At 39.7% G+C, this 15,823-nt stretch overlaps 1 protein-coding gene across 3 annotated transcripts in view; it reads left to right on the top strand.

The window, feature by feature from the left end:
• Positions 1 to 15,823, top strand: part of cntfr (ciliary neurotrophic factor receptor) — a 261,418-nt gene that overhangs the window by 232,202 nt on the left and 13,393 nt on the right. For all 3 annotated transcript variants that reach the window (XM_034708919.1, XM_034708920.1, XM_034708918.1), the window contains 3 exons: positions 36 to 199; positions 15,101 to 15,169; positions 15,270 to 15,387. In XM_034708919.1, coding sequence (XP_034564810.1) covers positions 36 to 199; positions 15,101 to 15,169; positions 15,270 to 15,387 — 351 coding nt within the window. The remainder of the gene's footprint in view (positions 1 to 35; positions 200 to 15,100; positions 15,170 to 15,269; positions 15,388 to 15,823) is intronic.

Here is a 15,823-nt window from a genome sequence, read left to right as displayed (position 1 = left end):
ATTCCCCTTTAACTTCCCTTTTCTTCACCCCACAGTCAAACCCGACCCTCCGGAGCGTGTGACGGCGACTCCGATCCGTTTCAACGCTCGGAGGCTGGAAGTTTCCTGGCATAGCCCCGCCACCTGGCCTGATATCGACAACTTCCCCCTGAAATACTTCCTTCGATACCGGCCACTCATCAGAGAACAGTGGCAGCATGTGAGTAATGCTGCTGCTGCTGTTATGTATGTGTGTGTGAGTGTGAGTGTGTGTGAGTGTGTGTCCTCGAAGGTCATTGCTCAGCACATTGCGCACAGATGGGAATTACAAAGGTCTGTGAGTATGTCATGCAGATTAAATCCACATATTATTATCATCTATATGATTTAAAAGCATTTAAGCTGGAAAAAGAAACCTGATAAAAAAAAGACATTCATCTAATGGAGCGAATAAAATCGTATGTCTGAGCTTCATTAATTAACTCCTGTGAAAACTAAACACACATACATTAATCAAACATTGTAATAAGGAGCTCAGTGCTTGGGAATTAGCCTCTCGCTAATGAGCAGCAGAGGTAGAAGTGTAGAAATCTGGCTGACACATGTAACGACTGTTTCATAAGCCAAAAATAAAAGGCAGTTATAAATAGTCGAGAGCCTTTCCTCAGATTCATCTTGATTATTTAAAGCTGCAAGTCAACATTGCAAAATACCTGTTAAAGTAAGATTCATTATCTAGAGTTTTTAGATATCTTGTTTCTTTCCTGGAAGTGGTTTTGGCCTTCATCCATTCATGTTGCAGGTTGAGTTCCCCCACTGCAGAAATATTTCTCTAAAGGAAATGGGTAATTTTCTACGAGCATGCTAGTTTGTCTTATCTTATTTGTATGAATTTACAAAGAGAGGAGGGGTGGATTATAGAAAGAAATCTAGATTTATTCAACATTCGCCTCATGGTATTTTCTAAAGACTTTTAAAAAAAAAAGAGCATTTCTCAGGAGAAATGTCTTTGAGTTGGCAGCTATAAGTGATTCTGGTCCAACCTGTAGACATTTGAATGTGATCCCCTCAGAGACAGACATAACCACTCAGCTTCTTTGGTGTATGTTACTGTATCTGACTGCTTCTTGTGGGTTCAGTTCCCTAAGGGCTTCCTACAGTAAAAGCATATGTGTCCGCTATAGGAATCCTAGGATGAAAGCTCCCCCGGCCGAGATTTCACGTTGCTGTGTTATTACCTTCCACGTCAATGGTCTGCAAAGGTGTTGTTTCAAGAACTTGGGTTTCCCTTTGAATGGAAACACACACATTGATAAATGAATGAATGACCACTCCCCCTCCCTTTTCATTCTTCGACTCGCTGTATGTATCCTTCAAAATGTGTCATATTCATTACATCAGTGGTTTAATTTCTTTATCCTATTGTTCTATCTCATCTTTTTTTTTATCTTTCCCTTTTTTCGTACTTCTACTATCACGGTTGTTTACTCTCTTTAGCTTGGAACATTAGGGGATGGAATTTTTTTGTTCTTTGGTTCAATTATTAAAACAATAGAGATAATCACTTTCAGGAGAGCTCAGTATATTTGTGTGGCACCACTTTGCATGCTCTCACCTTGTTCAAACTTGGCTGGAATAAGTGTTCACTTATCAATTTGATTACTTAAATATGTAAAGTGACTAATCAAGTTCAAGGATTAGCTGCTCCTGCTTTATAAATCTCAAGAGTTGTTCATTTTCAAGATTTATACCACTGAATGTTCAAACATAAGGGTCACTCTGAAAGTTGTTCCAACCTCTGCGGTCTTTAGGCAACATATTCAAAAGTCTGAATAATTAATTGACACCAGTAAGCCTCAAGTACGAATCTGACCCACAATCACTCATGTAAAGACATACTTTTTGTATTATACATGCTAATTTAATCTCCCCCCTCTACTGTCCCTCACACTTCAGGTCTTTGTGGTATATAACCTTGACACACTCTCAGTTTTTCCCCTCGCCCTCACCACTAATCTATCAGAATGTGAAGTGGTGCTCAGAGTGAAAGGTGGGAAACCTTAAGTCAATGTTTGGATTAGTTATGAACACATGATTTGAAAATTACATAAATACATTTGATGACAGCTGAAAACCGTAGGGGTTTCCTGTTTTTGCAGTGTGTTTTTGATGAATGTCTCTACAGGCATAGTTTGAGTTCAGAGAGCAGTGAGTGTGTTTTACTGAAGAGGGAACCCAGAGGCTGACCCCCCTAGGCCTAAACGGCAAGTTCTTATGGCTAAATTCCACCAGGACTGTGTCCATGTGGTAGGTTTCTGTTCTAGTCAATGTGTTAACTTCCACTGGATCTGCTCCATTGCGTTCTGGCTCCATCTCTGATCTGGCAGGTTGGAGCCCTCCGGATCAGATATGCAAGACTTCTAGCGGAACAGGGAGTCAGGCACCAAAACAAAATGAAAACATCTGGTTCATTTTCAGAATAAAATCCTCTGTGTTATCGCGTTGATACTGGCGATGAGTTAGCTGATTCAGAACTATGCTAACAGACAGCTTTTCCCAAGTCAGAGAAATAACAGAATAGAACCCATCCATCCTTATTCATTAATTTATACCTTCACACACTTACCACTTTACCCAAAGACACACACACATTGAGCATGTACAAGCCTGGGGTGGCCCCCCACCCACATCCCCACTTCTAAGCTAACGCTTTTTAAGCAAACACCTGCAACACCTGTAGAGCCCTACAGGTAAAGGCCTTTCAAAATGCATGTTTCTTTTACTAACATAAACTGTAAAGGTACTGTAGAATCTCTGCTACCACAAATTATCATATATCACAATACAGATCAGACCCTACTTAGTGATTGGTGCAAAAACAACCAACTCTCAAATTAAATTGTGCTTAGAAGAATACAACTCAGTTCAAATGGAAACTACATGATAACTTACTCTGATTATTTTCTTGTTTTAGACAATTACTTTCATTCCCAGACTCTGTGTTCCATAGAAAAAAGAAAATCAATATTTCTAAACATGCGTTGATCGTACAGTCGTCTCTTTTCAAACAACTCTGAAAACACCCAGTTTGCCCGAATAGCTCCCACATAGCCACATATTAGTGTTGTGTTGTTAACATCAAAAGCATAAATAAGGCTACGTACTGTATGTTGGTTATGGCAGCTTGTCACCGGCTATTGCCCATGGAGCTGATCATGCCCGAATATACAGTAAACCGCATGTTTGATAATTGACCATTGTTGCTCCCCATGTACGAAAACATTTGGGCTTGAAACTTTCAAGCCATGACATAAATCATTAAGTGGAGTTTAATGAGGTTGCCAAAATAAGATACACTGTTTATTGGCTCCATATATACCTCATTAATTATAGCCCCAGAGGTTGAATACTAATTGAAGTGGTTTGTTCTGCTGAGGAATTCAACTTTAATGTGGTAAGACTGCAGAGCTGGGCGAGAATGGCTTTCACATGTAACATTTTGAAATATGTTTTGAGTCAGAAATGAAAGCGGTGGTGTGATCAGACTGATCTTTAGAGGAAACCATCCATCCTCCTGAGGAATGAAGCGATGACTGGCCCAGATACTTAGAGTGATGGAGATTCAGACAGAAGGAGGAAAATAAGGGAAAGTTTGAAGTTTAGATGGATGGAGTGCATCACATAAGGAAAAAGAAATGTTAATGGATAGCAGACTGGTAGATGAAGCAAAGAGAGAGGAGCAGTATATATGACACAGGCATTATACCTGAGAACATTTTGACTTAAGTTATGGAGTATCAAAGGTGATGGATGAAGAACTGGACGAAGAGAAGAAAGGTGCTTATTGCATTCAAAATAGCTGTAATGTTTAATAACTGGTATAAACCTGATACACGGTCCAAGAGAGAAGTGTCCAGAGAAAGGATAAAAGAGTGAAAGCATAAAGCCTGGTTTATACTTTTGTGTCGATTCAACGCTGTAGGTCTGTGTTGCCCTTTTCTGATGCAGAAGACTACGCCTACACCTAGCCTGACAACCTGTCAACAAATGTCTACTAACAAGGGCAACTTGGACCTTAAAGATGATGATGATACCTTTCTTTTAGGCCTATGCTAAAATGATCCACAAACAAAAGACAGCAAGTCAGTCTCCTGTTTTTTAGTAGAGATTTGTATGTGTGTTTGTGTGTGACACTCTCCTTTGCACTTCAAATTAAGCCTGTGCCATACACTCTAATTGAGAGTTGAATAGAGAGTTAATTATCAGACGCCAAAGAACAGCCACTTGAGAACACATCTGCATCCTCATAAGTGTTCAGTAGATTGTCCAGTTTCCTACCCTCCCTCTGCCTTCACCGTGCACAAAATCAAACTCTCACTGCAATTAATGTGACGGTCCAGTAACTGTGATATGAACAATTTCAGATTACTCAATATTCTCTGCGTGGTATGCAACAGTATCTGCAATGCTGTAATTGCCCTTTGGGGATGATGCTGAACTCCAGCCCACTGAAAACACACACATTGCCTTGCAGATTTTCTCACACACAAAAACACACACACAGACGGAAATCAACACTTGCACATACACTCTGAATAAATCGTATGCATAGAGATAACACACGTACACACAAACCAATCTTGTTCTTCTAATTATGAGGATTAACATACATAGAAATGCTTCCTGAGTGCTCTTGCATGCATATGCATGACTGTACATGTGGAAACAAAGAACACACACAGCCAAAGATTATCCATATTATGTAAACAGGTGTTCTGTGCATGCAAAAATAGCACACATCGAAAAATCTTTATCTCATTAAGTCATTACTGAGTCCTATGAGTCCACCATGAATCTGCCTGTGCATGGAGATAATTTAACATGTTTTCAAAGAGCAGTAGTGGCTCGGTGATAGTCAGTCGTCTCTCAATCAGAAGGTTTAATCCTGGCTCCTGCAGTCACAAGCAGAAGTCTCCTTGGGAAAAACACTGAACCCTCAATTGCTCCTGGTGACATAGTCAGCAGTGTATGAATGCGTATAGATGAAATTGGTTGATACTAATGGTCCCCTACTGTATCTTTTTCTGCCTTCAGTTTATTGAAGGAGGAAATATGACTAGTGGTGTAAAAGCAATTTGAGTGATCGGAAAAACTAGAAAATGCTAAATAAGTACAACTCCTTTTACACTTTTCTGCTATCAGTCTGATATCAACTTTTTTTTCTCTTCTTTTAATGTTACTTTAAATTCTTTAAAATTGTCAAAACCATTTCATTAGTCTTGAAATATTCTGAAAAGGCTTTTCATTTGTTTGAATAGAGAAAAAAAAATATCCTTGCAGTTATAGCTTAACCTAAAGGCCGCCCAAAGATGTCTGACCCTCAAATACCGCGTTTGTGCACAATAGAGGGTAGAAATGTACAAACATATGATGTAAGACCTACAAAAACTCACAGACCCACAGACGGACACAATAAATCAGCGGGAGAGGAAAAGGGAGGTGGACTTAAAATTCCTCTTTCTTTAATCTCTGTCTGCTTGGCCAACACAGCAGAGCCTTTCATTCATTTTTTTATCCCACATTTTCTCTCTGTTGTCCTTCTTTCTGACATGCTGCATCCTCCCTCGCTCATCAATCTCTCTTATCCTCCACCCCCACCTCAGTTTTTGTCCCTTTTTTTCCCCCTATCATTTCCTTCACTGTTATTTTATATACATCCTCCTCATCACCCTCTCTACCCATGTCTTTCTTTCTTTGTCAATATTGCTCCAGTTTCCTATCGCTCCTTTTTCTATCACCAACACACTGTTTCTCTCTCTCTCTCTCTCTCTCTCTCTCTCTCTCTCTCTCTCTCTCTCTCTCTCTCTCTGTCTCCATGTCATAATGGTCTTTGTATGTTAGCCAAAATTCACTCTCATCCTGCAGGCACTTAGATGAATCAATACTGAGCTGTGTGTACGTGTGTGTGTGTGCGCACACATGTTATGCTAAGTAGATTTACAGCAATGCACTGTATGCATGTTGTGCAAATGGTCTCTTTTCTCTTTGCTTCTTTTGTTTTCTTTAGTTTTCCGGTGAGATTTTGTGCCGTTAGTAATGGTTGTTTATGCAGAAGAAGACTCCGTGCATATGTATTGTGTTACTTTTTGAATAATGTTATTATGGCAGAGTACAAGCAGAGATTGACCCTGAATACAAGGCTATTCAACTCATTCTGACATTGATGTTCATGAAAGCTAAACATCGGCTTTGATTCTCTCCTTCACGTCTTTCTCTCTCCTAGTCTCGATTCATCTGCCCTCTTCCTTGTTTCCTTTTCACCTCCACTCGCTGTTCCACCACTACCCACCAGTTTTTTCCTCTTTCAGCAATACATGGCTTCACCATTACTCTTTCATCCATCCATCCATCAGTTCTTCCATCCATGCATTAAGCTAGCTATTTAACCATCCATCCTTCAAGCCATCCATTTGTACCTATGGGCGAACATGATAAATGTTAAGACCTTGTTTGGGGAAAAACATCCCGTCTAAAGGACACTGCCACCGACAGATCGTTTATCATAGCCCATCCTTCGAACACACACACATACACACAAACACACACACAGGCAGATCCAATCCTGTCATATGAAAGCCATCATCATTTAGCTCTGCTGTCAAAATTGATTAAAGTTGGATTGTCTTTAACATTAACACAAGCCTACACACAGAGATGTATAATAAATATAAATATCAAGTAAATCCTTTTATAGTGATCTGATTTTTGTTCCCGTATTAGCCACAAAGAAAGTAGAAAACACACAAAGGAAATTGAGAGACAGTAGGAGAAAATAGTAAAGGCATAAATTACAACCATGGAGTGAGTTGCTCTTTCTTTTAGGCGCTACAAAGGTGTCATATAAGTCACCCATTAGCAACCTCATCCTGTGTGTTTGCCCAAGGTCGCAGTTGCTTTATGTCATTGTTTACTTTTTATGATGCTTCAGAGGTCTTTCTGTGTAAGGGTGAATGAAGATGAATGGAGCCGCTGCCCTCTCCTCTGTCTCTATTGATTTCTATATCACCATGTCAATCTTTGGGGCTGTCATATGTGCACTCATATCCAGCCTGGAATGTCAGCACACACACACACACACGCACGCACGCACACGCGCGCGCACGCACGCACGCACGCACGCACGCGCACACACACACACACACACACACACACACACACACACACAAACATTGTTCGGACATCATCGTCTGGGCCTTTGTCTCATGGTCAATAAACTTTTGATAGAATGAACAGTGCAGACACCAAATGAAACATGGAGGACGACAACAATGGTTAAGATTGGAAAGCAGCAGAATGTTTTTTTAAAGACAATTTTTAAGATATTCAAGAATCATCTGGATCATTAAACATCAACAAGTCATCCTGGATTTATTAAATGCATAGCTTACTCTGAAAATAACCCACACAGGAAACCTTCTCAGTATAAGTTGTTTAAAATGCTCAAAGTGCATACAAATGACCTACTTTTTTTTGGCCTTTTTTTTAAATTGTAGAAACTTTTTTGCCCAAAGGCAACAACTTATGATGAGCAGTGCCAGCTGCCATTGGGCAGCACAGCTCTCTTTGGAAAACTGTGGTTCAGCTGGCGTTCAGCAGTTTCACAACCCATCATGTTCTGTCAGCTGTATCGCTTTATCTTTATCATGCATAGCTCTGAAAGAAATAACACAGGGGCGGAGGGGTGGAGGGGCATTTTAGAAAACGTCTATCTGCTGATTTGAGTTGGAGATTAATGATTTGAATTGAGGTGTTGTAGCAAATGATTGAAATGAAGCAAGAGGACGCCTTGAAGAGTGTCGAGCTGAAACTATCATCTTGAGCCCGTTCAGCTGCTGTAAGAATATTACACAGTGCTCACTGTGCTGTAACTAGCTGTTTTCACAGGATTCAATCTCCTTTCATTTAATTTATGCCTTTTCCCCAGCTTTTAGAGCTTATCAAACTGACAGCCTATTACACAGCACATTCTATTACAATTAATGCTCTTTGTCATTAGTCACGAGTTTGATTATCTGTCTAAAACAACCATTAATTAGGCAGCCACTTAGAAGTCCTAGGCTTCAGACTCTCTTTCCAGCACTGGAACACAGTATTATTATAGAGCAGTTTAAAATGAGTCATTTGCAAAACATCACTGATCCAAATAAGTATCAGTTTAAGCTTAAAGAAATGATCTGAAGTCAGGCTGTGTGTCATTTTGAACAGCGGGAGTGTCTGCATAAAAAATGTGGATAAAACTGTTAATGTGTCACCATGAGAAAAAAAGGAGGAGGACTCGTGCAGAAAAATAAGTTGAATTATAATAGAACAAATTGGCAAAAAACAGAACTTAATGAAATATCTTAGAAACTAAATCCAGAAAAAAACACCGGAAACAACCGGATAAAGAAACACGGTGAACACAAGGAAGACTTACAATATTCCAACACAGGATAGGGGAAACAGAGAAAGTAAATACACAGAGTAATTAACACAGGTGATGTCACAGGTCACAGGTGAAACTAATCAGGTTAATCTAAAAGGAGGGAAACACACAAGGGCAGGAAGTAAAACTAAACTGGGCACACTGGGATCAAGAACTACAAAATAAAACAGGAAACACAAGAGACTAGACTAGTGTCCGTGACGTCACCCATCTGTTCCTGAAGCGCTGTTTTGAAGCCAATCATCAGCAGGTGACATATTTAAAATGCTGAACACAGCCAAACTTCAACCAAGCTAGTATGAGTTAAAGAGGCGGGCCTTTAGCTCTTTCACTAACAGCTACAGGGTGCCCGTCTGTCAATCAAGTCAGCCATGTCCTTATTTGGGCAAAACTCATTAGTTTAATATCTTGGAAAAGACTGAGTTATAAAAAAGTGAACCCCCTGTACAGTGTGTGCCGATTGAGAAATTAGCTACTCAGACCTAAACTGCTTTTTGAACCAGGCTGTAAACATGTTTTGTATTGTTGCTGCAAAGATGGTCTCTTCGAATGGGTGCGGATGTGGTTTCCAGTGCATCTCCAGCCAGCCTCAAGTGGACGCTCGATGGACAATAGATTTTAGCACTTCCACAATGGACTCAAACACAAGGCATGGATCACTAAACACACAGAAGACAAAGGATAACTTACACAGAAAAACAGACCGGGAAATAACAAGGCATGAAACACAAGGCAAAAACAAACCTGAGATCAACTCATGACAATAATGACGCATTATTTTTAAGTTTTCTTAAGGCAGTCTCCTATTACTGGATAGTAAAACCAGTAAAATGAGCCGTAGTTTGCTATCATCTCAAGGCATCTGCCAACAGAGAAAAGAAAAACATTTTTGTAACTTGACAGGAGCTTTTTTAGACATACTACAGAGGGGGGAAACTGGGAGTTGGGGATGAATTCTGATTCAAATCTTATCTGTCATGACGAGTTCATGTTTGACAGCTCTGACATGCAAGCATGACAGCATAAACCAGAGTTAATGTAGAGACACCTCCACAGCAGTGTTGTTGAAAACCGTCTCATGCTTTTTAAGGGTGCAAGGTCTAGTTCAGGATTTTTTGATTGGCTGGGGGTTTAGCTTCCTTTTACAGTAATTGCTGCTATGGCAATTGGGGCTTCACAGACGGAAATACTGTCTGAGAAATTACGCCTGGATTCTGTGCTCCTGGTTGTGCATATATATGTGTGTGTGTGTGTGTGTGTGTGTGTGTGTGTGTGTGTGTGTGTGTGTGTGTGTGTGTCTCTCAAATAGGAGTGCACAGTGGAAAAATGGGAGCTGTCAGTCAACCTAATGAGACCAACCTTCTCAGTGCACACACACACACACTTACACACACGGAGCGCCATCGGGCCAGTGGAAATGCCATATAATTGGGTTTCCTTTCCAGGACAACAGACATGCTCACTGGATTAGATCTGACCACCGACGCCAATTCTCTCCATGTCTCACTGTCCCTGCTTTTTCTTCTTTCTTTGGCTTGCTCTTTTTTTTGCATCTCTGTTTCTCTCTTTTCTGTCTTTTATTTTTCCTACATTTGCAGTCTGTATTCTCTTGCCTAATTTCTTTTTTCAGCGTTGGTGGTTTGTGCTAGTATTCTCATGCCATTGCTCCCTCCCCCCTCTCTTCTATGATAACATTTCTGTTCACAATATAAGTGATTAAATACATGAAAGCAAGTACTATACACCTGATGTGAGTCATAATTAAAATATTATAGATAATTGTGTTGGTCATGGTAGACCCCAGGTAAGAATAAGTAATCCCTTGTTATATTTCCTCCAACACATACTTCTAAACTTTATTGATCCTAGTGGGGAAGTTCTATCCTATTTTCAGAACAGTAAACATAAATAGAGAGACAATAACAATTAAATAGGACACAAGTAAGACGTTTATAGGTGTTATGAGAGGAACGGAGAGAGGAGAGAGGAGGCATGGAAAGACAAGAGAGGAGGGGAAAGAAAAAAAGATGTCTGAAAAGTAAAGGGTCACTTCCTTTTCTCAAAGTTCCTTATGCAATCCCTGAGGAATGCTCACATCTCCTCACTCTGCCCCTCGCATTGTCTGGATTTGTGTGTAGAGGCTCTCGGGGAGTGTGTACAAGTGTGTGTGTGTGCGTATTATAGCACTAAGCTGTGTGTGGCGTGTTTGTGGGAACCAAATTTCTAAGCTCTTCTTCCTTATCTGCTTTACTCCGTGTCGTTTGTGTGAATGTGTGTGCGTGTGTGTTTTGAGAGAAGTGTTGTATATTGGCCTGGAACCAGAATATTTTTAAAAAGTTAACACATTGTACTGTCAATATATTTCTCTCTCTCCCTCTCTCTCTCTCTCTCTCTCTCTCTCTCTATCTCTCTCTCTCTCTCTCTCTCTCTCTCTTTACAACAATACAGTATCCAGTATTCTTTCTTGAACAATCCTAAGTTGCATCTAGAAGAGATCAAGGTTTATAAGAATTACTTTGGTAATTATGTTGCACCAGCTAAGGCTAAATTTAACCAAATGTAGAGTTTAATCAAAAAAAAAAAAATCAGTATTCAACAACTGGCGTTTAAAGACTCCTCTGCATCCTCAGTGTTTGTTTTCAAGTTGTTGCACTCATGCCTTGGGAGGATGATCAATGAATCTTTATTTTTCCCACATGTTCAAAAGAGATCACAAAGTCCAGGTGTGCAGCTTCTGTAGACCTCTGCAATAACACCAGCCTAGCATCTTGTGTTTTCCAGTTTATTGTCAAATATTCATGCTCACATATGCTGTTTACGGGAACAGACATATGGTGTTTATGTATTAACTGAGGAAGTTTCTCATGAGTGAGTACATTAAGTGATCATTACTTTGAGAAAATAGGCAGATTGTGGTCAATCCATATGTATGGGCAGAATAGTTTTTCCTAACATTATATCTTGGGTTTTGTAAATACAGCATATTTACTCTATGTGTTGTGGTTATGGTGATGTAAATATTTTGGTCTGAGGAGTGGCGATGTGTGTGTGTGTGCCTATATTTTATATTGTGGATGAGTCAAATATTTAATGCAATTCTATAAATGTTTTTTTGGGGATTTCATAGTTTTTCACAGCTTAGTTTTCAATACATGATCAATGCAGACGCATATGAAACATAAACACACACACATAGAGCAACAAGTAAATATTCAACACCACTGCTGTAACACAGGCCTGGTTTAGGATGTGAGAGATATCACATTCATACATGTATATTTATATATATGCAGCAAGAGCAACAGCCTCTTCCATCTATCTCTCCTTCCCTCACTGTATCCCCCCTATCCTTCACCTCCAGTCCCATATCCTCTCTCATATGTGATATTAAGTGCAGCTTTTGCCGCTCCCTGTTTAGCCACTTGGCAACACAGCAACACATCCATCTCTCTGGAAATGTTTATCTGCAAGCTGTTTACTTCATACACTCCACCTCATATTCTCACATACATGTGCAAGCGCACAGTTGCCAGTTCAAGTCGAGCCTTGCAGATGCAGAAACACTGCTGCAGACTTGTTCTGACATGAGCGTAAATGTGCGTACAGAGAATCACAAACACAAGAGTTGGGGGCATATTTTCTCAAACTGGTGTACGTGATTTTTCTTTTTACATTCCTATCATTGCATATCAAATGCAAGCACACACACATACACAAACACACATGTTCATACAAACATGAAGGTACATTCACAGATCTACGTGAACCAACAGAATTAGATGAAAGTTTTAGGCTTGACTTTAACAAGCTTTCAAACTACAGACATTAGTTTGCTAAATCACACACACACACACACACACACACACACACACACACACCCACACACACACACACCCACACACACATTAGAATCAGGAATGCTAGTAGAAGCTATGGTTGGATACGCTGGCTGGACCGTATGTAAACATTGGAAGATTTAGTCTTAAAGGCTGCACACTTGCCCATTCCAACACATATTTACACACACTATATACTCTAAAGTGTATCCAGATTTACGCACAGCACTCAAGAAAACATGTAAAACACACATGCTTGCATGACATTGTTATTGCATTCCACTAATGAAATTAAGCCTATAAATGTAGCGCTCTGTTTGGCAGATAAAGCTTGAACTTCCTTCCAAGAGTAGGAAGAGGGGGGCGAGAGACAATGAAAACAACAGATAGAGAGAGAGAGGCTGCAGAGATCAAGGCAAAGTTCAAAACAGAATGGTAAACTTTAGTGAGTGGGTGAGTGATGAGAGACAGATTACAGGAAGACAGAGGACGCACAGATGCTGGGAGATATACGATGGGCTTATTTGTCAGATCCACTCCAGATTTGCACATTTTGAAAAGCTGAAAGGGAAACTCCAGTCGGAGGTTTGTTTGTAGCTTGTAGTCATACCAGTGAGAAATGAGATAGCTGTGTGAAGGGTTTTTGATCAAAATCAGACTGTTCTTAAAAGGTCAACTCTTCAAGAGAAATCAAAGGTGAATTGTAAAAGTGTTACCTCAACTATCAGTAAAATAAACCCCAAGCATTGCCATGGACTGTCCACTCTGCATTTGTGTACGTGCAATTTAGCTGTAAAATAAGGGATTGTGAGGGGTAACGAATTGGGCTTTTAGTTTCAATTAGTATTAGTATATATATTATGATAATCCAGTTAATTCAGTTACCATTTTATTATAATAACAACACTGGCCTAAGGCATCAAACAAGGATTGAGTTTAGGGGAGGCTGAAAAAAAGTATCTAATGAGTTTGTGTAAGTCAAAACACGATGATGAATTATTTCATGGTCAATGAAGATCTGATTGGCTACGGTTCAGTGGTATAGTCTGTCGTCGGAGAGAGAGAGAGAGCACCACTGGGGTTGGGCTTTTATGCCCTCAAAGTGCGATGCCCAGGTGATCTGAATCAGAGAAACAAGGATGGGTTAGTCATGTCTGTGTTGAGAGAGAGTTCGGCAGAGACCGTGACAACAGTGGTAAGACATTAGCCCCAAACTGCCCCTGGTGGCTTGGCCAGTATTAGTCAGTATTTTACATAGCAGCCTCTTGCATCAGTGTATGAATGTGGTGAGGATGGGTAAATGTGTAAAGTAATGTAAAGCACTTTGAGTGTTCAGAAGACTAGAGGAAGCGTTATATCATTACAGAATATTTATCATTTTACCATTTGTTGCTGTTTATGAATTTTAATGAATACTAATGAAAATAACAGAGTATTGCAGATAACGTTACACACTAAGCTATATTCTGATAGTTATTCTCTCATAACCTGTTCTATGCCCAAATGATGCGCTTTATATGCTTTAAATACGGTATAAACACAATATTTTGAATTGCATCCACAGTATCAAAACACATCTTAATGTGCAAAATGCTTTAGCCTCGCAAAGAACTCAGATCTGTTGATGACTTGTTGTATGGTAATGATGTTGGATCAGAAGTGTCTCATCTTCGGTCACCACTTTACTCTGGAAAAGGACAGATCTTAACAGTCTGCAGTCCTGATGCAAATAAACTGCCAATTAGTGACATTTCCTTGTCTAAAATTGAGCATCCATTAAATCGTTTTTCCTTTTAAAATTTTAGTTTGTACACACAACATCTAGTTCAACCAACGCAATAAATAAACTTCTCGCTGAGTTAACACAGTGAATTATTTCAGATAACCCTAGGCTCTTGATTCAGCCCAAATACCCAAGACATGTGTGAGTGTGTGTTTGTGTTGTGGCTGCGGTAGACTACAGAAGGCAACAGGCAGTTCTTAAATCATTAAATACAACTTCAGGAGTAAGAGGCAGCACCATCGTTCTCCCTTTTTCCCCTCCAGTCCATCAGACATGAGCCTGAGGCAAACAAACACACATACACTCACACACAAGCGCACACAACACCAGGCGTAAATTACAGGGAGGCAGCAAATCATTCTCTCATGCACTCCTCGATGACTCAACATTTAGTTCATTCTATGTTGCGCTCTGCGAATTAAAGTGTGCACAAAAGGCTTTCAAATGTTGGCATGCATTATATTGTGTTGCAGAATTATGTAGCATTGATGCCAAAGCTTTCTGGTATAATCATCAATTATGCCACTGGTATTTTGTATTCATGTCTGAGTGGTGGTATGTGTGGAGGCTGCAAGGCCATGGACGTTCAATCACTTCAACAGTGAGATGTAATACACTGCAAGGATAGAGCAGCAAACTTGACCTATGCAGGATAATGGTAAAAGGTGTATGGTAAATAAATGAGCGCTGAATAAAATCACATTCTGCAATGCACAGCTGCATCTACCACCATAAAACATTCAAGTGTGCTGAGCTGAACACATGATTTATGGTTAGAGCTCTATGGGTTGAGGGTTGGACTTCCAGGCTGAATTGCTTCTTATAGCTGGCAATTTTCATAACTGATCATGTTGGAATATTTAACAGGAGGACAATAGCATCCATTCAAGGAACTGCCCATATCTTCAAAATTCAATCTGTTTAAAATTCAACTTTGGTTGTTTTGATAACTGCTTTAAGAATTTGAATTTAAATGACCATAACTCAAACAATATAATCTCTTTCACTGCTGTTTAGGTGGAGTTATCTGACAGCACCTCCCACACCATCACCGATGCCTATGCTGGGAAGGAGTACATCATCCAGGTAACATCTCTTGATGTGCTGTTATGATTGTAAAAGGGCTTGTCAAATGTTGTAACCAGGTTTATTTTATTAAGTGTTTTTCTTTTCTGGTGTTTATCAGGTCGCTGCAAAGGACACAGAAATTGGAACATGGAGTGACTGGAGCGTTGCTGTCCACGCTACACCCTGGATTGAAGACCCCCTTCCAATCACATCGACAACTGAAATGGACCCTACTGGTAGGTGTCAGCCTCAATTCAAGTTTATACTCTTTTCTCTTGCCTCAGGGTTGCTTTCAAAGTTGTTGACTTAGCCCGGCTATACAGATTAAAGATTTAGATTTGAAATATATGCAGCAGAAGTTATTAGTTGGAGACATAACTGTCAGAGCTGAAGATTCATATTTCTGTAAAAAAAAAAAAAAAAAAACATCCCGTCAACACTTGCTGATTTGAAGGTTTTATATAAATACTTTAAAATAAGTCTGGCTGACAAAAACACTTTATGTTCAAAACAATAAATAGAAAGACAGAATGATGATATAATGAAAAAAGAACACGAGTTGACAGCTATGCCATTAGATCTTGCAGGGCTGTACTTGAGGACAGTAGTTAGTTACAGCAGTAGCTTAGTGCTAACATGCACTGAAAGATAATGCCAACATGAGCAGATAAA

Source organism: Notolabrus celidotus, chromosome 19, assembly GCF_009762535.1.
Source record: "Notolabrus celidotus isolate fNotCel1 chromosome 19, fNotCel1.pri, whole genome shotgun sequence".
In the NCBI taxonomy this organism is placed as follows: domain Eukaryota; kingdom Metazoa; phylum Chordata; class Actinopteri; order Labriformes; family Labridae; genus Notolabrus; species Notolabrus celidotus.
The sequence above is the reverse complement of the archived record's forward strand: the minus strand, read 5'-3'. Positions and strand labels throughout refer to the sequence as shown.